This window comes from Narcine bancroftii, chromosome 8 (assembly GCF_036971445.1).
Source record: "Narcine bancroftii isolate sNarBan1 chromosome 8, sNarBan1.hap1, whole genome shotgun sequence".
NCBI lineage: Eukaryota > Metazoa > Chordata > Chondrichthyes > Torpediniformes > Narcinidae > Narcine > Narcine bancroftii.
Genome location: NC_091476.1, coordinates 47,144,838 through 47,172,340, shown reverse-complemented (window position 1 = coordinate 47,172,340; position 27,503 = coordinate 47,144,838). Strand labels below are relative to the sequence as shown.

The following is a 27,503-nucleotide window of genomic DNA, read 5'->3' as shown; positions in this document are numbered from 1 at the left end:
CCTTTCTAATCAACAGTCCTGCAAACTAATCATGGATAAGCCAGCAGGAAGTTCTCAACTGGCTCATGTGGTATTGTTACAAGATCAAACCAGCAACCTCACACAGGGGTAAAAATGAACAATTACTTTATTAACAAAAATTCACCTTCAAACTTTAATTCAAAAATCCCCCTTTTATAACAATGCCCATTGGTTAATATGCAAATTTCTATAACAGTGTAAAACTAAAAAATTCCCAACCTAAATATAACATATGCAATTAAAGTCTAAGTTATATTTCCAACCAACCCACACAAAACAAACACAAAACACACAAGACTAACAAAACTTCGGTCTCAACCGAAGCAAAGATCATAAACAAAATTCAATTTGTTTGGTAAACTGAAGCCAAAAGATCTTTGAGATAGAGAGAGCACAAAATTCAAAGTTATCTTATGTTGCTGCAGAGAGAGGAACAATGGCTTGGTCCGGATCCTTCTGGCTGCCTTCAGAATGTTCATCCCTTTTAAAATGCCCAACATTCTAAACTGTCCTCCAGACCATGACTCATGTTTTGAGCCTTCTTCCACTCCACAGCACCTTCAGTGGTGGTTTGTCGTCCAAGTCCAGAAATTTTTAGATCCTTTTCTGCACATGCCCAGTCCATCTCTCACTCTCTCAGCAGTCCACCTTCACCTTGTGAACTGTCACTTTCCAACACAAAACCACACAACACATAGGCCAATACACAACACAGAACACTGTAACAGTATCAGCGGAGATAAGCACAGAATCATAGAACATCACTGCACAGAAACAGGCCCCTTTGGCCCTTCTAGCCTGTGCCAAACCTTTTTTGCCTGGTCCCACCAGGTCCATAGGCCTCCATACCTCTCCCATCCATGTACCTGCCCAAATTCTTCTTAAATGGTAAAAGTGAACCTGCATTCTCCTCTTCAGCTGACAGCTCATTCCACACCTCCACCACTTTCTGTGTGAAGAAGTTCCCCCTCATGTTCCCCCTAAACTTTTCCCCTTTCACGCATAACCCATGTTCTCTGGATTGTATCTCACCTACCCTCAGTGGAAAAAGACTATCTACATTTACTCTGTCTATCCCCCTCATAATTTTAAATACCTCTATCAAATCTCCCCTCATTCTTCTACGTTACAGGGAATAAGGTCATAACCTGTTTAACCCCTGTAACTCAGTTCCTGAAGCCAGGGCAACGCCTAGTAAATTTTCTCTGCATTCTTGCTATCTTTCCTATAGTTAGGTGAAGTCGAGCAATGGGTTTGATCTGCTGAATGTCACAGCCAAAGCAGTTCCCTGCAAAGTTCTGCGGCAAATGGGGGCTGCTGCTTTCAGCTAGCCCAAAATGATAAGCTGTCCATTACCAGCAGATAAGAAGATGTCTTTGATCATTGCAATAAAAGGACCCAAGAGCAGCAAGACTGCTAAATGATCCTCTGAGACTCGACGACAATATTTATTTAACAATATTTATTTATGTTTATATATGTTCTGCATATAAATCACTTGTTAATATGTGTGCTATGTCTATATATGTGTTCACATGTTTTTACACTAAGGGCTGAAGTTATGCTTACAGAATTGTATGATAATGATAAACTTGAACTTGAACTTCAGACGCAGGATATCAGGGACAAGTTCAGAGTCCCTGATTCAGCACACACGAGTGCTAGAGAAACCCAACGGGTCATGCATCATCTGTCAAAAGTAAGAGCCCGTCGATGTCTCGGACTGAGCCCCTCTTCTGGTGTTGTTGATGACTGTCTGCAGGACATATTTCCGGTTCCAGTTCCTGACTACATGGATCATTTGGAGTAGTATTTGTGATCTCCGAAGAAGATACAGGTGGCAGAAAGCCTGTAGGATTGGGGGCTTCAGGGAGGTGGTCACACCACACATTCAAATACATAGGTGAACTCCAGAAGGGCCAGGCACCTCCCCTGTGACTGTCCCCCTCTCAAACAAGTATCCTGGTTTGGATACATTTGGGGGGGTGGGGGCGTGGGGGAGATAGCCTCTAAAGGAAGACAGCAGTCACAGGCATATCTATCTGTGGCACCAGAACTGACTGTTGTGAAACAGGTCAAGGCAATGTCTGGTGGTCCATTAGTGACTAGAGGTTCTTTGACAGGGTCTCATATGGTAGGAGGTTGTAGAAGGTCAGACCACAAGGGAACCAAGGTGAGCTGGCCAATTGGATGCAATATTGGCTTTATGGTAACAGTAAGAGGGTGGAAGTGAAGGGTTGTTTGCAGGTCGAAGGCCTGTGAATAATGATGTGCCACTGGGATTTGACAATGGTTATTAAGTTTGCAGTTGACACAAAATTGGTCATAGAATAGACAATCAGGAAGGTCAAAAGGATGTTGCTGTGACTTGAGAAGAGGAGTTATAAGCAAAGGTTGAATAGGTTGGGACTTTATTCCCTTGAGCATCAGCGATTTGATGAAAGTACACCAAGTTATGAGGGTTTGATTGAAACATTTAAGTGATGATTGGATAGGTATTTGGTTGGGAGGGGTTTGGAGGCCTATGGTCTGGGTGCAGGTCAATAGTTTGTCATGGATTAGATGGCCTGGAGGGCCTGTGTGGTAGTGGTGTATGTTCTACATTAGCTGAGATTTGAACACGACCAAGACCAACTGGGAAAATGGGCCAATGAATGGCAGGTGGACTAACTCAGATAAGTGTGTGGAGAAACATATTGGTAAGTCCAAATGGGCTGGAGTTACTCAGTGAATGGTAAAACTCTGGAAGATGTGGTGGAACTGAGAGACCTCGGGGTGCAGGTGCAGAGTTCCCTGAAATAAGTGACACAGGTAGGCAGGTTGGGAAGAAGACATTTGGTATGCTTGCCTTCATCAATAAGGGCACTGAGTTGAGAAGTTGGGGCATCATGTCATGACTGTACAAGGCATTGGGAGACTACATTTGAAATATTGTGTGCAGTTCTCATTGCCCATTTATAGGAAAAATATCACTGTGTTCAAAAGGGTCCATAAAAATATTCCTGAGGATTTTGCCCAGAATGAAAGATTTAGTCATAAAGATATACTGGATAGGCTAGGACTTTTCTCCATTGCGTTGAGAAGGGTGAGGTGTGAGGCCTCTAGATCGGTAAGTAGTCATAATTGTTTGCTAGGGTAGAGGAGCCTGAAATTAGAGGGCATAAATTTCAGATGAGAGGAGAAAGATTTAAAGTTTACCTGAGTGAGGGGCAACTTTTTCATACAAAGGATAGTAGGTACACTAAGCAAGCTGCCAGAGGTAGTAGAGGTAGGGACAAATACAATATTTAAAAGACATTTGGACAGGTTTGTCGATAGGAAAAGTTTAGAGCAGTGCTTTTCAACCTTTTTCTTTCCACTCACATACCACCTTAAGTTTTCCCTATACCATGGGTGCTCTGTGATTAGTAAGGAATTACCCTTACTAACCCTTGAGTCTAGAGCTGGATGAGGTCCTTAACCGGGAAGAGACATATAAGGCAACTGAACAACTGAAAAGTGGCAAAGCAGCAGGTATGGATGGAATCCCCCCAGAGATCTGGAAGGCTGGCGGCAAAGCTCTGCATACCAAACTGCATGAGTTTTTCATGCTCTGCTGGGACCAAGGAAAGCTGCCTCAGGACCTTCGTGATGCCATCATCATCACCCTGTACAAAAACAAAGGCGAGAAATCAGACTGCTCAAACTACAGGGGAATCACGCTACTCTCCATTGCAGGCAAAATCTTCACTAGGATTCTCCTTAATAGACTAATACCTAGTGTTGCCGAAAATGTCCTCCCAGAATCACAGTGTGGCTTTTGCGCAAACAGAGGAACTACTGACATGGTCTTTGCCCTCAGACAGCTCCAAGAAAAGTGCAGAGAACAAAACAAAGGACTCTACATCACCTTTGTTGACCTCACCAAAGCCTTTGACTCCGTGAGCAGGAAAGGGCTTTGGCAAATACTAGAGCGCCTTGGATGCCCCCCCAAGTTCCTCAACTTGGTTATCCAACTGCACGAAAACCAACAAGGTCAGGTCAGATACAGCAATGAGCTCTCCGAACCCTTCTCCACTGACAACGGCATGAAGCAAGGCTGCGTCCTCGCACCAACTCTCTTTACTATCTTATTCAGCATGATGCTGAAACAAGCCATGAAAGACCTTAACAATGAAGACGCTGTTTACATCCGGACCTCTTCAATCTGAGGAGCCTGCAAGCTCACACCCCAAGAACTTGTCCATGAACTACTCTTTGCAGATGATGCCGCTTTAGTTACCCATTCAGAGCCAGCTCTCCAGCGCATGATGTCCTGTTTTGCAGAAACTGCCAAAATGTTTGGCCTGGAAGTCAGCCTGAAGAAAACTGAGGTCCTCCATCAGCCAGCTCCCCACCATGACTACCAGCCCCCCCACATTTCCATCGGGCACACAGAACTCAAAACGGTCAACCAGTTTACCTACCTCGGCTGCACCATTTCATCTGATGCAAGGATCGACAAAGAGATAGACAACAGACTCGCCAAGGCAAATAGCGCCTTTGGAAGACTACACAAAAGAGTCTGGAAAAACAATCACCTGAAGAAACACACAAAGATCAGTGTGTACAGAGCTGTTGTCATACCCACGCTCCTGTTCGGCTCCGAATCATGGGTCATCTACCGGCATCACCTACGGCTCCTAGAACACTTCCATCTGCGCTGTCTCCGCTCCATCCTCAACATTCATTGGAATGACTTCATCACCAACATCGAAGTACTCGAGCTGGCAGAGTCCACAAGCATCGAATCCACGCTGCTGAAGACCCAACTGCGCTGGGTGGGTCACGTCTCCAGAATGGAGGACCATCGCCTTCCCAAGATCGTGTTATATGGTGAGCTCTCCACTGGCCACTGAGACAGAGGTGCACCAAAGAAGAGGTACAAGAACTGCTTAAAGAAATCTCTTGGTGCCTGCCACATTGACCACCACCAGTGGGCTGATATTGCCTCCAACCATACATCTTGGTGCCTCACAGTTCGACGGGCTGCAACCTCCTTTGAAGAAGACCGCAGAGCCAACCTCACTGAAAAAAGACAAAGGAGGAAAAACCCAACACCCAACCCCAACCAACCAATTTTCCCTTGCAACCGCTGCAACCGTGCCTGCCGGTCCCGCATCGGACTTGTCAGTCACCAACGAGCCTGCAGCAGACGTGGACATACCCCTCCATAAATCTTCGTCCACGAAGCCAAGCCAAAGAAAGAAAGACTTAAAGTGGTATGTGAATGGAAAGAAAAAGTTTGAAAACCACTGGTTTAGAAGAACAAAGGTCAAATGTACGTAAATTAGTCTGGCCAAGTGGATAATGCAATTGGCATGGATATTGGGCCAAAGGGTCTGTTTTCATGCTGTAAAACTCTATGACTATAATTGGGTACCTGGACATTTAATATCAAGGTCAGTTGTTCCTGCTTTATCAAGAGTTAACATAGCCTTTACAATCTTTCAAAGAGCTCATTGTGATTCAGTGCAAGATAAACGCTTTAAAATATGACTCTTTCATCTGATTTCCTAATGATGCTGTTTTTATTACGTGAAGTCTCTTTTATTTTGTATCAATGCCAGTGGAACAGAGTTTGTTTTGTACACTGTGTTCCTGATGACCCACTATGGATTAACTGCTCACTGACTGCGGTTTAAGGAGTAGCAGGCCACCGAGGGTCAGATTCCATCCAATTACAATCTAGATGTAGTCTGAATACAAAAAGCATGCTCATCTGACCAACTTTGGGGTCCTGCAATTGTATCCATGCAGTGTGTACATCATCCACCTTTACAGAGATACTGATTCAGACTGATTCACTTCAAAACACACACACACACACACACATTTCAGGTGTAATAGCTTTGTGAAATAGGATGTCAGGGTGATTCAGACCAGCCATGATCTGGTTGATTGATGAAAAAATGTGGAGAGCTGTTCTGGCATCCTTATAAAATGCTCCTTGATCCTTGCTTCTCCCATTCATGCTTTGTGATATATATCATAACACTTGCTCGAAAATGAACCAATTTGTGCTTTACCATGACCCATATTCCCTTGCAATGTAGAAAGTAGGCTATTTGGCCCATTGTATCAATGCCAGCTCACAGAGCTGCCCCATTCCCCAACTAATTTTGCCTATGGCCTGACCCAGGGAAACAGATGGGTGAAGAAGGCTTTCAGCATGCTCGACTTTACCATTCAAGGCATTGAGCACAGAAGGAGGGTCATCGTTTTACAATCTGGAATATTGTACCCAGCTCTGGTCACGCAACTGTAAAAAACATATCATTGTGTGGCACGGTTAGCGTGGTAGTTGGTGCAACGCTAATACAACGCCAGTGGCCCAGATTCAAATCCATATGCTCTCCCCGTAACCTGCGTGTGTTTTCTCCAGGTGTTCCAATTTCCTCCAACCATCCAAAAACATGCAGTATTGGTAGGTTAATTGGATGCTAATTGGTCGTACAGGTTTCAGTGGCTGGAACTGGCTTCTGCCGCAATGTAAATGAACTTGCATTTTTTTTTAATTAAGTTGGAAGGGATGCAGAATAGATTCATGAAAATATTACCAGTACTGCCAGGTTTGAGTTATAAGTGGAGAGGCTGGACGAGCTGTTCTCCCTGGACCAAAGGAGACTGAGGTGGGAGATTATACAGAGTTATACAATCAGGTGGGTCATATATAAGAAAACATTATCATCTTCTTCCCAGTGTAGGAAAATCTAAATGTGGAGGGATAAATTAAAGGTGTGAGGGGAAACATTTAAAAGGTGAGGGGCATCTTCTTCTCACAGAGGGGGGTGGGTATATGGAATGGGCTGCCGGAAGAAGTGGTAGACGTGGGGATAAAAGGCATCACTGTTAAATTTTTTAAAAAAGGAATATGTGCCAAACATAAGCCAATGGGACCAGCTTGGATGGACAATTTGGTCAGCGTGGACAAGTTAGGCAGACTGATTTTGTCTCATATTCTTCCCAATTTCCATGAGCTTCCCACTACTTCACCATTCACCTACAAGCTAGTGGTATCTGTGGTCAATTATCGTACCAACCCCCCCACCACCCCCCCCCCCCGTATCCTTGGGATGTGGGAGGAAACCCACATGGTTACAGGGAGTGTGCGAGCTTCACACAGTCAAAATCTGACATGAGGGTTGAAGTGTCGGGACCCTGAAGGGATGGGGTAGCAACTCTACAAGATGTGTGTGAGTAACTCATCAGTAGCCTTTTGTAGGCATCCTCAGATGTGGAAGAGCTAGTACAAAACACAACAGTACTGGAGGAGCTCAGCATCCATGGAAAGAATTAAGGGGTCAACATTTTGCACCTGAGCCCTTCACCACTGCAAGCCTTTATCTATTTTCCTTCTTGAAATCTTGCTCATTGGGAAATTAAACTGGATCTCCCTGATGCAAGTCACTGCAACCCTTGTTTCTTTTAGCATTTCCATTTTATGTATGTGACCACATTTTCATTCGAGATAAAATAGGCCAAAAGATGAGAACTTACCACCTTCATAAATAATTCATCGTGCAATTAAATGTACATCATGTCAATTTAATCTAAGTTACATCTGCTGACTATATCACTTGGGGAAATTGGTCAACAGAGGACATGGATTTAAGGTGAGGAGGGAGAGATTTGATAGGAACCTGAGGAGTAACTTTTTAACACACAGGGAGGTGGGTGCATGGAATGGACTGTTAGCAGAGGTGGTAAAGGCAGATACTATTGCAATGTTTCAGAAAAACTGGATGGATACATGGATAGGATGGATTTAGAGGGAAATGGGCTAAATAAAGGAATGTGGGACAAGTATGAGTGGAGCCTTTTGGTTGGCATGGGCAAGTTGGGCTGAAGCCACACTCTACAACTCTGGTCTGCAGGTCTGGCACACTGTTTCTGAGCTATACGGTTCTATAGTCGATGGTTCAGTCATGGATCAAAGCGGGAGTGCTTCTCTTCAGAAAATTGCTCTGATCATCCACAGGCAGATACAATGATCACTGTTGAAACTTGTTAAACAAGAAAATCAGCGGATCCTGGGATTGAATACCATACACAAATGTGCTGGAGAGCATTTACATTTGCTTCACGGTTGCAATACACCAGGATACATAAAGCTCCTTTGCTAAACACAGATAGATTCTGAGAGATTGATGTCAAAAATGAAAACCACAAGATATTGATTATACCCCCCTTAACAATTCCACCCTAACTCCAACCCCCTAAAACGATAGGAAACATTGTATGAATAATTAAAAATAAAGTTTTTTTTTAATTCAAAACCCCTAAGCTGTAAACACCTTATTAGCAATTTGCTGTTTATTTTACACTTTCAGAAAATAGGAATTTTAATCTTGTCACTTCTTTTTTTAAACTTTATTTAAAGATTTTATCACAGGAATAAAAAGAAAAATTACATTTAAAGAAAAGATATAAAATAAAATAATATAATTACAATACAACATTAATAACCTAACTTAATTCAACCTAACCCCCCCTACATATACAAGAACTAAAAAAAATCTATATATTTTTAAAAAACCCACCCTTCCCCTCCCCAAAATAAAGAGTGAAGAATTAGTAAAATTAATAATATTATGTATTAAAAAAACACACACAAAGAAAAAGAAAAAAATGACAAATAAAAATAATTTAAAAAAAGATTTATCAGATCTAAAATATCACATCTAGGAACATACTTAAATCAAACTTATTGCATATACTTAACAAATTGAGTCCACTTCAACTTATAAAAAGACATCTTATCTTGAATTGAAAAAGATATCCTTTCCATAATTAAACATCTTGTCACTTCAATATCAATAATTCATTGGCAGTTTTGAGGGCTCTTCAGTGTCGCTAACGAAATCTGGCCAATCAGGACACCTCTAATGGTCAGATGATCATTTAGCTACCAATAAAACAGCAATAAAAGTTAATCCTAGTTAAATACCAAGATATAAAGCAGAACACTAAAAGCTCAATGAACTGACCACTTTCACTTGTGTGACTCAGAAAGACAATTTTATTACCTTCAACTACAAGGCTAAAGCACCTTATCTTGTGTGTGAATGTCTGCTTTGCAATCAAAGGCAAAAAATAAATGTACAACCGAGTCATGGCTGAATTAAAATCAATGTAGCAAAAATAGACAAGAGTAATTGCAAACTGTGGACTGATGCCCCTGAGATCAGAATATGGATTGGGCACATAATGTAGAATTGGGATTTGGAAAGGGTACAGAAGAGGTTTATCAGAATGTTGCCCTAGTTTAGAGAGTATGGGGAGAGAATGGACAAACTTGGGTTGTTTTCTCTGGAGCGTGGAAGGCTGAGGGAGGCCTTATAGAGGTTTATAAAATCACGAGAGGCATTGATATGGTCATGAACAGTCAGAATCTTTTACCACCCAGGATAAAAATGTCACAGAGTAGGGAAATGTATTTAAGGGAGGGAAAGTTTAGGGGAGATGTGCGTTCAAGAATTTAATACAGAGGTGGGTGCCTGGAACAGGCTGCCAGGAGTAGTGGTGGAGACAGATACGATAGTAGTGTTTAATGAAGCTTCTGGATAGACACATGAATATGAAGAGGATCTGTCAGATGGAAGCAGCAGAGTTTTAGTTTCTTTGAGACTCCATGTTCGGCACGGACACATGGGCTGAGGGGCCTGTTCCATGACCTATGTTCAGAGAGGTCACGGTGACTGATTGACACACGACATGTGTAATGTCAACAATTGGATCTCTTCGAATACATGCACTGGCAATGATAAATGGCATGGGTGATTATCAAAATTTGGAATTGGGAGTTTAACCCAAATGGATTTTGTGAAATCAGATGAAAACAAGCATTAAAACCATTACAGGTCCATCTCCCTGAAGATGGGTGGCATGCTTGCCTTCATTGGTTGGCATGCTTGCCTTCATTGCCTTCCAGACCACTGATGTACAGAGAGATCACAAGGTACAGGTCCATCTCCCTGAAGTTGGGTGGCATGCTTGCCTTCATTGGTTGGCATGCTTGCCTTCATTGTCTTCCAGACCACTGATGTACAGAGAAATCACGGGTTACAGGTCCATCTCCCTGAAGTTGAGTGGCATGCTTGCCTTCATTAGGTGGGGTTTTGAGTATAAAAGTTGGCAAGCTATGTCAGGTCACATTTGGAGAATTATGTGCAGTTCTGATCTCTGCATTACAAAAAGGATATGGAGACTTTGAAGTTCACCTAGATGTCACCTGAACCCAAGTAACAGGAACAGGAGTAGGCCACTTTGTCCATTGAGCTTAGTCTGGCATTCCATAAGATCATAGCTCAGCTCCATTTACTCGTCAGTTCCCTCTAACCCTAAATCTCCTATTCTTCAAAACTATATCTTAAATATATTTAACAAGGCAGCCTCCCACTGCTTCCTTGAGCAGTGAATTCCTCAGATTCACTAGTCTATGGAAGAAGCAGTTCCTCCTCATCTCCATCCAGGAACAGTTGAGGCTATGTCCCCCAAGTTCTGGTATCACCTGCCAGTGGAAACAGCCTGGATCAGAGGGAAGAAGTTACAAAGAGAGGTTGAATGTGCTTGGATTGTTTATTCTGTTGTGTCAGAGGATCAGGAGCACTCGATAAAAGTTTATAAAGTAATGCGACCCATTGATAGGATAAACAGTCAGTCTTTTTCCCAGGATGGACCTGTTAAATACTAAAGGGCTTTGGTTCAAGCTGAGAGGGAGAAGGTTCAAGGGAAATGTGCATGGCATGTTTTTCTCAGTGGTAAGTGTCTGGAATGCACTGCCAGGGGACGTGTCAGGAGATTCACATTCCGATTTCTTGTCAGAGTACATAAATTACATCTCATACAATGCTGCGATACTTTTTTTTGGGAATGAAGCTGAGTGACCACTTATTGGCAGTGCAAAACACTGTACTCAAGTAAACAAATGAGGAAATATAAACAAACTGACTGTGCAACAAGGAAAGAAAGAAAACTCAATAAAGTGCAAAAGAGTTCTTAAATTGAGTCTGATGGTGGAGGGGTAGCAACTGTTCCTGAAACTGGTGGTGTCAGTCTTGTGGCACCTGCACCTTTTTTCCCGATGGTAGCATTGAGAACAGAGTGTGCGCTGGGTGGTGTGGATCCCTGATGATTGTTGCTGCTCTCCAACGGCAGTGTTCCCTGTAGATGTTGTCAATGCTGAGGATGTCCTGAGCTGTGTCTACCTCCTTTTACAGCATTTTACATTCAGGGTGTCCCTGTACCTGACCATGATGCAGCCGATCAACATACTTTCCATCACACATCTCCAGAATTTTGCCAGGGTTTTCAACGTCATACCAAACCTCCACAAACGTGGTTTCTTCACAATGCCATTTGTGTGTTGGGTCCAGGAAAGATCCTCTGAGATAATGACTCCCAAGAACTTAAATTTACTCACCCTCTCCACCTCGAATCCCCCAATGATCAGAGGATCATACACTTGCTGGCTTTCCTTTCCTAAAGTAAACAATCATCTCCTTGGTTTGAGTGACATTGAGTGCAAGGTTGTTGAAGGTGCACCCTTCAACCAAGTTTTCAATCTCCTTCCTGAACGCTGACTCATCGCCCCTTTTTATACAACCCACTACCATGGAATCATCAGTGAATATGCACTTGGTGTTGCTGTCGTACCAAGTCACATAGTCATAGGTGTATAGCAAGTAGAGCAGGGGGGAAAGAATGAAGCCCTGGGTTCATTCTCCTGAAGGCAGAGATTATATCAATATTTAAGGAGTGTTTAGACATGGACATGAATGGACAGGGAATGAAGGTACATAGACAACGTGCAGGGAGATTGGATTTGTTTAGATTGCCATCATGGTCTGTGTCAAAGTTGTGGGCAGAAAGACCACAATTGTGCTGTCTTATGTTCTGTATTTCATGTTACAATTAAATATGGAATAGAACTACCCAAACAACAGGCCAGCAACTGGATTTCCACAAACTGAAACAAGGGCGTTCTGGCCTTGCGGGTTGATAAGGTTGGTCTTTAGAAGCCAATAATGATCACCCAATGGTGGTGAAGGATTAGGACCACAAGTCACGGAGACATACATGTCAGTTTGTCCTCTGAACTCAAGCTCTTCCATTTTTGTTATGCCAACAGAGTTGAATATATGAACCTCAACAGTGGGGATATCTACAGTTCAGGCTGGATGCAGGGAGTATCTCCCTTGAAAACCTGCAGCCCTCATTTAGTGCCATCCAATCTGCTCTTAAACACGACAACATGAAGACTATTGAAGGAAGCTTCAGCCAGACCTACTGAACTAAATCTGTACCACATTTTATCAGCTAAGCAACCATAGTTAAATAACTGTTTTAACAGCCTGATACGCTCTATCAATTAATCCAAAGGCTGAGTAGGCTTTAATACACATTAGATTTCGGCTGGCCTGATCCACCTTCATGGCCAGATCATGGGGAGGGGTTACATGGGTTGAGTCATCAGTGGGTGGGTCAGCCACTTGTACACAGAGTAGCAACAGTATATAAATATATATATATATCACCACACAGCACTATGACTTTTAGTTCTCTGAACTGGTCAACAGCTTTAAAATAAAATTCAATGCTGGAGAAATTCAGCAGATCAAATAGTTCACCATTTAGCAAAGAAAGATACATAACCAACGTTTCAGGCTTGAGCCCTTCATCAAGATTATTAATCTTTATTTTTGCCATATTTTCTTCACCATTGTGTTTTTCGATCACGGTGTCTGCAGACCTTTGTGTTTTACCCGCAACTACTTTAAAGTGTTGTTTAACCATCCGAAAATATCCAACATTTTATCTGTGCTCACCTGAACCTATCTAGTAGGTGGATTTATCATAATATTGGGATGGAGGAATTTCAAAATGCATTATATATTTGCAAAACTATATCGCACATTGTACTTTTACAAAGACTATAAATTCTAATCTTTAGAAGTTTTGTGCTGGAATAATAGGTTAAAGTCTGATGCATAATTTCAAACTAAACCTTACCCTTACTTATTTATCTATGCTTCACATGATTAAGTAGGAAATGAGTCCATTGAAAAATAGTTCAGTTCAGTTGAAGTTTATTTTTCACATTATACTTGGGACAGTGAGAAGGTTCTGTCACAAACAGTTTAATGGGTCAACTTTAACAGTTGTATAAAGCAGAAGAACAGGTGCACATTTGTGGAGTGCAAAGGTACATGAAAGAAAGATCAATCAGCGCCACGCAAAGGCAGCATGAGAGAATTGTTGCGGGGTTCATTCAGGAGCCTGCGGGGAGGAAACTGTCCTTAAGCCTGTCAATTTCACATTTTTGAGCCTTTTCCCTGATGGGAGGAGGGAGAAGAGATTGTGTCTGGGTGTGATGGATCCCTAAATATGTTGGCTGTCTTTCCTAAGCAGCAGAAGATGTGGATAGAGCTTGGGAAGGGGAGAGAGGTTTGCATTATAGTCTCAGCTGCATTCACCACTTTCTGTTGCTTCTTCTGATCTTGAGCAGAGCAGCTCCCCTACTATGCTGCGATGCATCCAGCAAGTATGTTGTAGTACAATATATGTAAAAGAATTTACACAAGAGTTCATTCCTCAGTAATCAAAATTGAAAAACCTTTCTTTAAAAACTGCTGGAGGTACTCAGTGGGTAAGACAGCATCCTTGGAGGGTAATGGACAGCCCGATGTTTTAGATTGGTGTCTTGGATGTGAAGAGTAGAGAGGAGATTGCCAGGATAAAGGGGTGCAGTGGAGCGATGGGTCTAGAGCTGGAAAGTGATAGGTGGATCCAAATGAGGAGAAACTGATGGACGGTGGACCCATCTGGGGAGGGAGGGGAAGGGAAAAGATAGTGCCAAACGCTAGGAAATGATGAATGGAGACAGCAAGAGGCTGCAGATTATGGAATGTGATAAGAAAGGATGGTAAAGAATTGAACAAAACAAGGGTGTGATGGTGGGCTGATGAGAATAGTGAGGGGTCAAGATAGGGGACCCATTGGGGAGTGTATGGCTAACAGGCAGATTGAATAGGCAGGGAGGGTAAGGAAATTGGGCCACAGGAGGGTGGAAGGGGGTCATGATTAAGAAGAAGCTTGTGTGCAAGAAGACCTGGGCAGATCAGGTGAGAGAAGGGATAGAGAAGAGGTGCAAAATTCCCATTTGGAGAATACAATGTACATGTTGCTTGGTTATCAACTATTTAGGCAGAAATATGAGGTGCTCTTCGTCAAGTTTGCATTTGGCTTTCCCCTGGCAGAGGAAGTGACAGAGGACAGAGAGGGTGGCATGGGAATGTGGGGAGTTAAAATGGCTTGCAACCAGGAAATCTAGATGACCATTTGGGACAGAGTGCAGGTACTTGGTAAAGCAGTCACTTGGTCTATGGTTGGCCTCGCTGATATAGAGGACGGTATCAAGTGGACAGAGTTTAGAAGGGGTGCAGGTGCATCTTGGTCTCATCCAAACTCCGGACGCCAACCCAACTGCATCAATACTGACTCCATCAATTTCTTTTAACCCCATCCCTTTGGCCTCTCTCTTTCTCTATTCCTCTAAGACCTTTTCTCCAACTCCCCATCTCTTTCTCTTTGGTCTCCTATCAGAGAGCTAACATTATGTCATCTCCCCTATCACTTCTCAGTTTGCTTCCCTTCTACCTTCCCACTGTATCCATCAATTACCTCTAGCCTCCCTCATCCTCCTTCCTCTCCTCTCCTCCTCCTCCCACCTTCTTTTTCCAGATTCCTGATAAAGGGTTCAGACCCGAAATGTTGGTTGCCTTTTACTACCTATGGATCCTGCATGACCTTCTGAGTTTTTCCAGCACATTACGTATTGCATTCGACCCCAGTGTCTATATAGTTCCTTGTTTAACTCTCACCTGAAAGCATTGTTTAGATCCCTGGATGGTACTGAGGGAGGAAATGCAGGGAGAGGTGGTAAACATTCAACGCTTGTGGGGGAAAGTGCCTGGGGACAAGGAAGGGATTTTACAGACAGAGTCAAAGAGAGAGTGGTCCCAGCAGTAAGCAGAAAGGGGTGGGGAGAGAAAGATGTGATTGGTTGTTGTTGGGAGAAAATATTGGAGATTTGCAAAAAGTGAGAAAAATCCAAAGAGAAGCTAATCAAGATAAGAGCAAATTGTTCCAGGCAGATGCAAGGACTAGTAGTTTGGTCCCAGTCTGAGTGCAAACCGGATGATTTGATTCAAATGTACTTTACAGCATTATGGAAAGTCTGATCTGAGCCAACCATTCTCTCAGGCCTGGGATGAAAGACGGATCTCTAAACCAATTCCAAAGATATTCATTCATTTCACAGGCACTTTCAGAATCTTGGGGCTGGTTGGTTTGATATCTGCAAGTTAGGAGTACAGATATCAGATGAATTTGTTGCACAAGCTACACTAAGAAGGCAATTTAGAACAAGGTCCTTTGCCTTTGAAGCCTCCACATTTTTCTCTTGAGAAATATGCAGGCTAATTTGATCAATGTTGTTCATCAGGAAATGAGAGCCCAGTATATTCGTTGGAGAGGCATATTTTATCATGCTTTCTTCAAGGTATTGCTTATACAGTTCAGTGATCTTCTGCTCCATGTAATTGTTGAGCACCGAGTTGGATAATGGTTCCTTCTGAAAGGTAATGCTTCTGTCACTTTGATGGAATATTTCTGACCTGGGGCATCGCAGGCCTTCGCAATAAGAGGCAGACAGGTGTGGCCTCATGGACATGCTCTTGGTATGAAAGACAGGCCAGTTGCAGCTTTCACTGTCACTCTCCGGGCAAGTGGACAAGCTCAGAAGACTGTGTGGGGTCATATTATCTCCTACCATCTGCAGATCAGTGTAACTCTGACAAGTGGTGGACCAAGACTGGTACAGATCCACCTCAGCTTCAATGCGTGTGGAGTTCTTTGGGATGTCTAACCTGTCAGATGTTTCCCTATTAAACAATGGCACACAGGAATTCTCTCCAGTTGCTTCCCCTTCATTCTGACCAAGCATTGGCTTGCCCTTCTGTTGGGTGGCGTTAGCTGAGGTCCCTGATCCATCTTGTAAATTTTCTTCAGCAACATTTTGCTTGAGCTCATTGCTTTCTGTGCAGTCCAGAAAGTCGGAGAGTTCTTCCCAAGAACTGCTGCTGGTCCGAGGTTTCCTATTGGAGTCTTTAAAGCCATCCGTCTCCATACACTCAGCGTGGTGGTAGCTGTAACCAATCCTTGTGAGGAACCCTTCCGCTAACATGATGGGTGCTAATAAAATACAAAGTTGCCTATTAGCCAAACAAAGTTATTGGGAAATCAGGTAGACAACCATCAAAAGTCTCATACACTGAGCAGTTTATATGTTTATAGGCCGAATAATTAGAAATGGCGAGTTAGAATTCAGGGTGGAGATTGGGTGGTGCCAGAACAATAGTCACTCACTTAACGCCATCAAAACCAAACTTATTGTTGACTTTAGATAGGAGAACCGCACCTGTCTGCATTTTGAGATGGAGGTGGAGAGAATCCTGAGACTCCATATCTCAGAAGACCTCTCCTGGAGCCAGCAAATTGAGATAGCCATGAAGGTACACAACAGCTTCTAACTAACAAGGAGACTAAGGAATATTGACATGTGGTTAGCTACCCTATCAAACTTCCATAGGTGCACTGTGGAAAGTATACTGACAGGCTGCATTACATTCTGATTTAGCAATGCATGTGCCAGAGAATGCAGAAGGCTACGGAAGACAGTGGACATGATAGGGACTATCACAGGCTCACCACCCATCCACTACAAACAGCTATATGAGGTGCTGCCTCAAGAAGGCAGCCAACAACCCCAATCACCCTGCTCACAACCTCTTCTCTCTGCTACCATGGGATAGAAGGTACCGAAGCCTAATAATCAGCGCCTTAAGGATCAAGAACAGCTTATTTCTATCAAGCTATTAAACCTCCCCTTGGTACACTATTCATGGACTGTTTGCCCATTGCAAGTCATTTTTGCGTTGGGTTACTGGCAGGAGGAAGGTAGGTAGGTGACAGGAGAGAGAAAGGGAACTGGCAATCAGTACAGGGCTCTCCTGTGGCCGTTCCCTTTGATAACAACTATGCCTTTTTGGATAATGTTGGGAGGGAGGGGAGCAGCCTACCAGAAATAAGCCTCAGTGGTCAGGCCTCTGGCATGGAGTCAGGTCCTGTGGTTAAGGAGGGATAGAAGGAGAAGAGGCAAGCTATATTGATAGGGGATTCCATAGGGAGACAAATAAGAGGTTCTGTGGAAGAGATCAAGTATCCCGGAAGGTATCTTGGTGCCATGATCTGAGATATTAGATCGAGTTCACACCATTCTCAGGAGGGAGGGTGAGCAGCTAGATGTTGTGGTCCTCATAGGGACTAATTACTTGGGTAAGAAGGGTGAGGAGGTCCTGAAGGAGAGTTCAGGGAGTTAGGCATTAGGTTGAAGGACAGAACCTCCAGATACTACCCATGCTATGTGCTAGTGAGATTAAAAATAGGAGGATTATGCAGCTTACATTTGGCTAAAGCGATGGTACAGGAGGGAGGGCTTCAAGTTTCTGGATCACTGGGTTCTCTTCCAGGGAAGAAGGGACCTATTCCAATGGGACGATTTGTACCTGGAGTGGGACTAATAGCATTGTGGGAAGGTTTGCTAGTGCTGATCTGGGGTGTTTATACTAGATTTGAAGAGGAATGGGAACAACAGTAGCAGAGTAGATAGGGGAGTGGGTGGTGGGGGGGGGGTGGGAACAAGATGAAGTGAAGATTGCAGGTAACATCAGAGGTTAAAGAGGTGTATGTGATGGAACCATTCTCAATTACATAGAGGGCATGCAGAATTATGACATTGTGGCTATCAGTGAGACATGGTTGCAGGAGGGGCAGGTCTAGCAGCTCAATATTCTGGACTTCCATTGTTTCATACGTGAGAGAACATGAGAAATTAAAGGGGGGGGAGTGGCATTGCTCATCAGGAAAAATATCACAGTCATGATCAGGCAGGACAGACCAGAGGGCTCATCTTCTGAGGCTAAGGAAAAGGAAACGTAGGACCACACTCATGGGGATGATCTCTAGACTGCCCAATAGTCAACGAGAATTGGAGGAGTAAATCTGAAGAGAGATAGCAGACAGCTGCAGGAAACATTAGGTTGTGATCGTAGGAGATTTTAACTTTCCACATATTGAGTGGGACTCCCATTCTGTAAAAGAGCCGGATGACTTGGAGTTTGTCAAATGTGTTCAGGAAAGTTTTCTAAATCAATATATAGATGAACCAACTTGACTGGATCTCCTATTAGGGAATGAGGCAGGACAGGTGACAGAAGTATAGGGCAACATTTTGGGTGCAATGATCATAATGCCATTCGTTCCAAGTTAATTATGGAGAAAGGCCAATTTTGAGGAAATGATAAAGGATCTTGAATGTGTGGATTGGGATAGGTTGTTTTCTGGCAAGGATGTGCGAGGTAAGTGGTAGGCCTTCAAAGGTAAAATTTTGAGTGTACAAAGTTTGCATGATTCTGTTAGGATTAAAGGCAAAGTAAACAGGGATAGGGAGCCTTAGTTTTCAAGGGATATTGGGGATCTGGTTCAGAAGAAGAAAGAGGCGTATAGCAGGTTTAGACAACACAGGGCAAATGAGATAATCGAGGAGTATAAAAATGCAAGAAAAAAAACAAGAAAAAAAATCAAGAAGGCTAAAAGAAGACACAAGGTTGCTTTGACAGACAAACTAATAGAGAAAGTACAATCTACTCAAGGATAGTCAGCATGACTTTGTGAAGGGAAGGTCATGCCTCACAAACCTAATTGAGATTTTTGAGGAGATAACAAAGGAAATTGATGAGGATGCGGTCCATATAAATTTTAGTAAGGCATTTGACAAGGTACCCTATGAGAGAACAGTTCAGAAAGTCATGAGGCATGGGATCCATGAATCTTGGGCTGTGTGTTTTTAAAAAATAGCTTGCATATTGAAAGCACAGAGAAATAATGGAAGGAAAGTATTCTGCCTAGAGGGTAGTGGCTAGTGAAGTTCCACAAGGATCTGTTCAGGGACCCTTTCTCTTTTTTAGATGAAGAAGCAGATGGATGGGTCAGTAAATTTGCAGATGATACAAAGGTTGGAGAAGTTATGGATGGAGCTGAAGGTTGTCATAGGTTACAAAAGAATATAGACAGGATGCAGAATTGGGTGGAAAACTGGCAGGAAGAGTTCAATCTGGATAAATATGAGGTAATACATTTTGGAAGGACAAACCAGAAGGTTGAGTATAGGGTTAATGGTTGGTTACTTAGGAGTGTGGATGAACAGAGGGACTTTGGGGTCCAAATCCATGCATCCCTCAAGGTCGGCATAAAGATTGATAGGATAATTAAGAAGGCCTATGGGATGCTAGGCTTCATTAATAGGGTGATTGCGTTCAAGAGTCGAGATATCATGTTGGAACTTTACAAATCTCTGGTGAGATGACACTTGGAGTATTGTGTTAATTTCTGGTCACCTCATTATAGGAAGGATGTGGAAGTTATGGAAAGGGTGTAGATGAGATTGATCAGGATGTTGCTTGGATTGGAAAATAAGTCTTATGAGGCAAATTTTGCAGAACAAGGGACTTTTCTCTTTGGAGCATAGAAGGATGACAGGAGACTTAATAGAGGTCTACAAGATATGAGATGCATATATGGGATGGAGAGGCAGCGCCTTTTTCTCAGAGAAGGAATAGCAAACACAGAGGACTTTTGTTCAAAGTGAAGGGAGGGAAGATAGGGGAGATATCAGGGGCACGTTATTTTTTTACACATAGAGTTGTGGGTGCCTAAAATGCCTTGCCAGGGATGGAGGTGGAAATTGAAACATTAGGGACATTTAAGAGACTCTTAGACAGGCACATGGTTGAAAGAAAAATAGAAGGTTATGGGTAGGGAGGTTTTGTATTTCTTTAAGAAATATAAGGGTTGGGACAACATTGAGGGCTGAAGGGTCAGTACTGTGCTGTTCTGTTCTATGTTCTAAAGTCCTAAGGGTTTCTACAGGTATATTAAGAGCAAAAGGATAATAAGGAACAAAATAGGTCCCATTGAAGATCAGAGTGGTCGGCTATGTATGGAGCCAAAAGAGATGGAGAAGATCGTAAATGGGTTTTTTGCATCAATATTTATTCAAAATGTAGGCACAGAGTCTAGGGAAGTACAGAAAATAGCAGAGATCATGGAGCCTATACAGATTAAAGAGGAGGAGGTGCTTGTTGTCCTAAAGCAAATAAGGGCGGATAAATCCCCAAGGCCTGACAAGGTATTCCCTTGGACCTTGAGGGAGACTAGTGTAGAAATTCCAGGCATTCTGGCATAAATATTTAAAATGCCTTTAGCCATGGTTATGGTGCCAGAAGATTTGAGGGTAGCTCAAATTGTTCCATTGTTTAAAAAAGGCTACAAAAGTAACCCTAGAAATTATAGACTGGTGAGCCTGATGTCAGAATTAGGTAAGTTATTGGAATGTGTTCTTGGGGATTGGATATACAAATATTTGGATAACCAGGGGCTGATTGGTAATGGTCAACATGGCTTTTATGTGGTAGGTCATGTTTAACCAATCTTAGAGTTTTTTGAGGAAGTTACCAGGAGAGTTGATGAGGGAAAGGCTGTGGACATTGTATACATGAACTTTAGTAAGGCCTTTGACAAGGTCTCATATGGGAGGTTAGTCAGAAATATTCAGACGCTAGGTGTTGCAGTTTAGAAAGACAAACCAAGAAAGGACATATATGGTAAATGGTAGTCCACTAATGAGTGCGGTGGAACAAAGATCTGGGAATACAGATACATAATTCCCTGAAAGTGATGTCACAGGTAGATGGGATTATAAAGAGAGCATTTGGCATACTGGCCTTCATATCTCAATATATTGTGCATAGAAATTGGGATGTTATGGTAAAATTGTACAGGATTTGGAGAATGGTGTGCAATTTTGGTCACCTAACTACAGGAAAAGTATCAATAAGATTGAAAGAGTTCAAAGAAGATTTACTAGGAACTGAGTTACAGGAAAGGTTAAACAGTTTAGAACTTTATCCCCTGGAATGTAGAAAAATAAGGGGAAATAAATACCTTTGATAGAGGTATCTAAAATTATGAGAGGGTTAGACAGAGTTAGATAAGCTTTTTCCACTGAGGGTAGGTGAGATGGGTTCAGGGTAAAAAGGAGAAAAGTTTAAAGGGAACTTCTTCATACAGAATGGTGGGGGGGGGGGGGGAGTGTGGAACGAGCTGCCAGTTGAAGTGGTGAATGCAGGCTCAGTTTTTTTTAAATATTTTATTTTTCGTTTTCCATCAATAAACAAGGAGATAACATCACTGACTGTTACAGAATATATCAACATCTCCCAGCAATCTACATACATGTGGTGTTTTCCCCCTCCCATTCCCACCACCCCCCCCCCCAAAAAAAGGGAGAGACAGAGAAAATGAAAAGAAAGGGGAAAGAAAGAAAGAAGGAGGCTAGATGTGCTGTCGGCATTTCCAGTAAGGGTCCATAGAGGCTGTGGAGCCACCCCCTTTTATTAATCATTCTATTGGTAGAGCTCTGTAAGCCATTTTATCGGGGTGTGGCTACAGCTGTGCTGCCGTGTGCATCAGATATGGCTGCCATATTTTAACAAAGGTGCTGTGTCAGTTTCTAAGATTATACGTTATTTTTTCCATGGGAATACAGCTATGCATCTCGGTCATCCATTTACTGATAAGAAGAGGGGTGTCAGACTTCCAGGTCATCATATGCATTTTTTTGCTATGGTCAAAGTAATAAATATATATTGAATTTGGAATTTAGTTAATTTATTGCTCATGTCCATAAGGATCCCCCGCAGAATCAATGTTGGATTTGGCAGAAAGGTCGTTAATTCTGGTTAGTATGTCGGCCAAATCCTGCCAAAATGGGGCTATCTTTGCACAGGACCAGGTTGCATGAACGAATGTTCCCTGCTCCACTCCACACCTGAAGCATGTCTCCAGGCTCAATTTTATTTTTTTAAGAAGAATTTGGACAGGTACAGAGACTGGAGAGGTATGGACATCTATGGACTGGGTGCAAGTCAGTGGGACTAGGGAGAATAATAATTTGGCATGGACTAGAAGGGTCGAAAGGTCTGTTTCTGTGTTATAATGTTCTATGGTTCTATGGAATAGTTATCTTTTGCATTTATTGACTCTTTTAATTGAAATGAATTAATTAATTATTTTAGATTTTGTTTTACAAATACCTGTTTGGTTGCAGCAAATAAGAATTTCTGGCATATGTACACTGTACCATGTCGATGACAATAAACTCATTATCATCATATGTATTGGTCTTTTTCAGGTTGATTACATTGGATAGCAGCTTGCCAGGGCTAGGGAGCACTAAACCATACATGATGAAAGGCTATGTTTTTTTTGGAGACTGCAGATGCTGGAATCAGATGCTAAACTCAATCGACAGGAGGAACTCAGAGTCGAGTAATATCAGTGGGAGAAAAAGAATGGTCGACATTTTAAAATGTATTTTTCATGTTTCTCAGATCTGTGGGCAGAGATGTCCCTTACACAGGTATAGAGGACTTCTATGGGCTTTCAACTGAGGTTATTGCAGCTGTGCAAGCCGTTCGACATCTCACAGAGTTGTACAGCTTCTGGAGTCTCCTGTGTGTCTCTGGCTTTCTCTTTATTCTTTGACATCAAAGATGAATTAACAATAGCTAATTAACATTAACCCTCTCCCCTTACCCTTCTCCTTCTTTTACCTCAGCTTATATTCTCTCTACCTCCCAGCTGTTTCCACCTCTTACCTGTCTACCTATTCTCATCCCTCTGTCCCTTCCTCTCTCCTCTCCTCTCCTCCTACCCCCTATCCCTTCTTTTTTTTTCCACAAATTTTTCAAGATTTCTGAGAAAGGGCTCAGGGCTGAAACTTTGATTGCCTTTTACTTCCTCTGGATGCTGTATGACCTGCTGAGTTTATCCAGCACTCGTGTGTTTTGCACTCGGCCTCAGCATCTGCCTGGCAGACTTTCTTATTTATCTCAAATTAAAATTGAAGCAGAACTTTGGGAACTGAAAGGAGGGAACTCGCAAGCTCCACATACTCAAGTTCAGACGTGGGCTAATGTACCTGTGAGGCAGCAGCACTGACTTCTGGCAACCACTCCAACCCTAGATCAGTTTCAGTTTCCCCGTGGTAGTAACTGGAAAATGTTGGCAAGTTTCTCTTCTGCTGCAAGATTTCATTAGAAACAACTGGCACTGTTAAAAAAAAGAGACTCTCAACAAGTTCCCACTAAGTAGGCACTGAAGTCCCAAACTTGCTCGTACTCATTTCAAACAGTGGAATGAAACCAAAAGTTACTGCCCAGTTCCATTGCAGTTCAACCTGAGAAGATTGGTTTGTACTGTATGGGTTTAAGGCTGTAATTAGCCTCTTTAACTTTGCCGGGCTCTGGAAGCCATCTCTTTAAAGTGATGGCTCCTGCTCCCTGAGAAATTGGAATCTGTTTGTGCATTTGACTAGGTTGCAAACCTATAACTACTGATTAGCGAGTTCCAGCAACAAACCAGTCACTGTTGTAGAAATGTGAGAGAAAAATAATTTGACGCAAAGTATGAAAATGATCTGGAACATGACCAGTTTAAGAATTAAACATTGCTCAGAATACCAGCACAATTCTGGTGTTCATCTTTAAAAAATAGTGCGAGGGTATCATTAACACCCATCTGAATAGGGGAGCTAGAATCTGGTTCCATGTCTTACTCAGGTAACATTAACCTCATAGTTGATGTTTGGGGAAGACTGGAGACAGTTTAGGAACTGTTACAGTGCCACTGACTGGGACTGGAGTTCGAATCCCGTGTGGTCTGTAAAGAGTTTGTACGTTCTCCCTGTGTCTGCATGGGTTTCCTCCAGGTGCTCTCACCATTCAAAAACATACTGGGGGTATGAGCAGCATGGGCTCGTGGGCCAAAAGGGCTTGTTACCATGCTGTACGTCTGTCTAAATTTAAATTTTTTTAAATATGTGAAATGGAACATGTTAAAATATCAGTGTTGATCTACTGAAAAATATCTTACACATGGGTTACATTTCAGTGGAGATAGACATGCACTTTACTCCCAAGTGCAACAAAGGAGACCTCTGTAACTGTGGAAACACCAGATCTAAGTAATTAGCAATCAGGCTGAACACTGCAAACTGGGATGGGAGGCAGAGCATTGGGAATTAGGCAAGGGAAAGAGATAGAGAGAAGCCAATTAGCATTGGGAATGACTTCATAGGTGCTTTTCTCCCAAGGCCTCACACACTGAAATCAAGGAGCTGAACGAGAATATTGGAGACGCTTTAGAAAAAAAGCAAATAGAAAGAGAGGTAGATCGAAAAATTCAATAAATCCGACAAGAGAAGCAAAACTAATATCTCAGGATAATGTTTTCTGTTTTTCTTTATTTGTGATGTTTAATGGGAGAGTCCTTAGAAATGGAAAATGGTTTAGAGGATATGTGTTATGAGGAGAAGGTGGATTTGTTATGAGGAGAAGTGTAGGAGGCTGAGAGAGGTTTATAACATCATGAGAGAGTGTAAAGTCAGGATCCTTTCCCCAGGATAAAAGTGCCACGCACCAAAGGGCATGAGTTTAAGGTGACAGGGAAGAAGTTAAGAAATGGAATGTGTGTGTTGTTAGATTCTATTTCCTTAACATGATTGTGTTCTGGATTTTGAGGGAAGTCTTTTGTAATCATTCTTTTTTTCTCTTGAATCTTATAGCAGAATATTCTGTTTAATTGTTGATTATCTAAACACCAATAAAAATATTTTAGAAAGAAAAAGGGGAGGAAGTTGAAAGGAGATGTATGGGGCAGATATTTTATACAGAGTGGTGGATACCTGGAATGGGCATTGCGTTTAAGAGGTCTCCAGACACATGATGGAGGGATCAAGTGCAAGCAGCACATTTTTAGCTTGAATAGGACATCATGTTCAGCACAGGCATTTAGGCCAAAGGGCCTGTTTCGGTGTTGTACTGTTCTATGTTCTATGGCAGCCATTCTTAGCTGTTTTATGCCGATAGCCCCCTTAAGACTCTGCTCAAAGTTTATGAACCCCCTTCCCTGTGAAGCAGTTTAGTTGGTTTCTTCCATACTTTTCTCCTTCCAGACAGCATAAAAAACATTTTAAAAGATCATAATTTCAGTCGTTGGCCTCCCTTAAATGTGCTGTGGCACCCAAGGGGAGGCCGTATAGCCATTCTATGGCAACTCCTCACCTTATACCTATGCCCTCTGACCTTAGACATCATCAAACAGCAGATCCTACTGACCATTGTCTGAACATCAGACTCTGCACCATCCCTGTGGCACAGTTAGCTTAGCAATTAGCACGATGCTATTGCAGAGTCAGCGACACAGGTTCGAATCCAGTGCAGTCTGTAAAGTATTTATACGTTCTCACCGTGATCTGCATTGGTGCTCTGCTTTCCTCCAACCCTCCAAAACGTACAGGATTACAGGTTAATTGGAAACGGGTGTCAATGGCCAGAATCAGCTTTCACCGTGTTGTAAATAATAATAAAATATAATACATTTTAAGGAGCTTCTTAAAACAAGAAAGAAAGATAGGTAACCAAAGAGGTTAGAGAGAATCTTCTGACCTCAGATCTATGCAGGCTATTAAACGGCAACAATCACTGATCTGGATGGAGCAGATGATGACTTGAGCTAAGTCCAGAATTTGGGAATGATCATGGATCGGTGCAAGTTCACTGGTGATCAGATGACAAGTTGGGAGAGGCCACGACAGGGTTCAGAAGACATGAGCTCGCTGCATTTAAATAACTGGTGTACCTCCATCAAGCAAAATCATTGGCGAGCACGTCATATGAAGTAAGGTTGACAGAACTAGGGCTTTTCTCTTTGGAACGACAAAGGATGAGAGTTGACAATGGAGGTATAAAAGATTATGAGGTTGACAGCCAGCATCTTTTTCCCTTGATGACAATAGCAAGACCAGAGGACATCTGTTTAAGATGAATGGAAGGAGGTTTAGGGGAGGTGTCAGAGGTCATCTTTTTTACCCCCACAGAGAGTGGTGGGTGCCAGGAATGCATTGCCAGGGTTGGTGATGGAGACTGCTACAATAGGGACATTTAAAAATATATATTTTTTGGATGTAAGAAATGTAGAGGAATATTGTGTATGAGGTAGGCAAGGATTAGACTGCCCCCTAAACTCACATTCCACCTTATAGCATAATAATCCCTATGCTATAAGTCCTCTGTGATTAGTAAGGGATTGCTTAAAGTGGTATGTGAGTGGAAAGAAAAAAGTTTGAAAACCACTGTTTTAATCATACCTAATTGACTCATTATGTGCAAAGGAAATGGGCCAGTGACAATTTTTCTCAAGCAAAATATTTCAGTGACAATTGGGTCGCGAGCAGTGATTCTCAACCTTCCCTTCCCACTCACATCCCACCTTAAGCAAACCCTTACTTATCACAGAGAATGTATGGCACAGGGATTGCTTAAGGTGGAGTATGAGTTTCGGGGGGCAGTTTGAAAGCCATTGGTTTAGACGGTTATGGAATAGGTTTACATAGGTCAGCACAACATTCTGGGCTGAAGGGCCTGCACAGTGCTGTAATGTTCTCTGTTCTATAGTTGCTATTACCTTGCTGGTACCCAAAAGGAGTGAGTAGTGCAGGTTGGGGTTAGAGTACAGTTGCAGACTTTTGAAACATGAACCTATCCCATCCCCAAAAGCTGAGCAGTGGCTGGGCTAGGGAATGAGGATGAAAATAAAAGTGCCACTAAACCATTAAAATAGAAACAAATTTTTATTTAACAATTTCTTATTACTGTTTTACCACTGTAATTAAAGTCCTACTTAGATGGAGAAACAGGCGTTAAAAATTAAGGGTGCTGTACTTACCTAATTTGAGCAAATATGTAATTTGAGCTCTTCCACTTTTTGTGTCGCTGCAATATTAATGATCAGTCGATCTCAATGCAAATGTCATTCTTGGTCCCAGGACATTTATTAATCATCAACTCTTTCCTCAAGAAAATAAAATTACAGATATTCAAATCCAAAGGCACTCATGTCCTCTCTGCTTGGTAAGGAAACACCCAATAGAATTGTTTAGTTGCACATTTTAAATAACTCAGAACAAAAATGACGTTTTGTATCTAACTTCCCCTTATTTAGTAAGTGTCCACCAACATGTTAACCCTTCAGGTCCAAGATACTTCTCAGCTTATCAAAAATCATAGATTGGATGTTACGTTCAATGAGCGTAAATAAGATCATCCTTGGTCCGTGCAAAGCTTTGTCAAGTTGACTGAGATTAGTGAAGGGATGCGGCATGAGTTGAACTCTCTGAAGAAGTATCATGAAGTCCCTCAGGTTTCAAAAAGAGCAAAATC

General features: G+C 42.3%; 1 protein-coding gene across 1 annotated transcript; it reads right to left on the bottom strand.

Annotated features, from left to right (window-relative positions):
• Positions 1 to 13,113: 13,113 nt before the first annotated feature.
• LOC138741740 (TLR adapter interacting with SLC15A4 on the lysosome-like) lies at positions 13,114 to 27,274 on the bottom strand. The gene is made up of 2 exons (XM_069896034.1): positions 27,010 to 27,274; positions 13,114 to 16,296 (listed from the first exon to the last, which is right to left on the bottom strand). The coding sequence occupies exon 2, from the start codon at positions 16,286 to 16,288 to the stop codon at positions 15,371 to 15,373; it is 918 nt and encodes a 305-aa protein (XP_069752135.1). The 5' UTR covers positions 16,289 to 16,296; positions 27,010 to 27,274; the 3' UTR covers positions 13,114 to 15,370.
• Positions 27,275 to 27,503: the final 229 nt, after the last annotated feature.

Coding starts and splice junctions, on each gene's coding strand:
- LOC138741740 (XM_069896034.1), bottom strand. CDS start 16,288: ATGTTAGCGGAAGGGTTCCTCACAAGGATTGGTTACAGCTACCACCAC.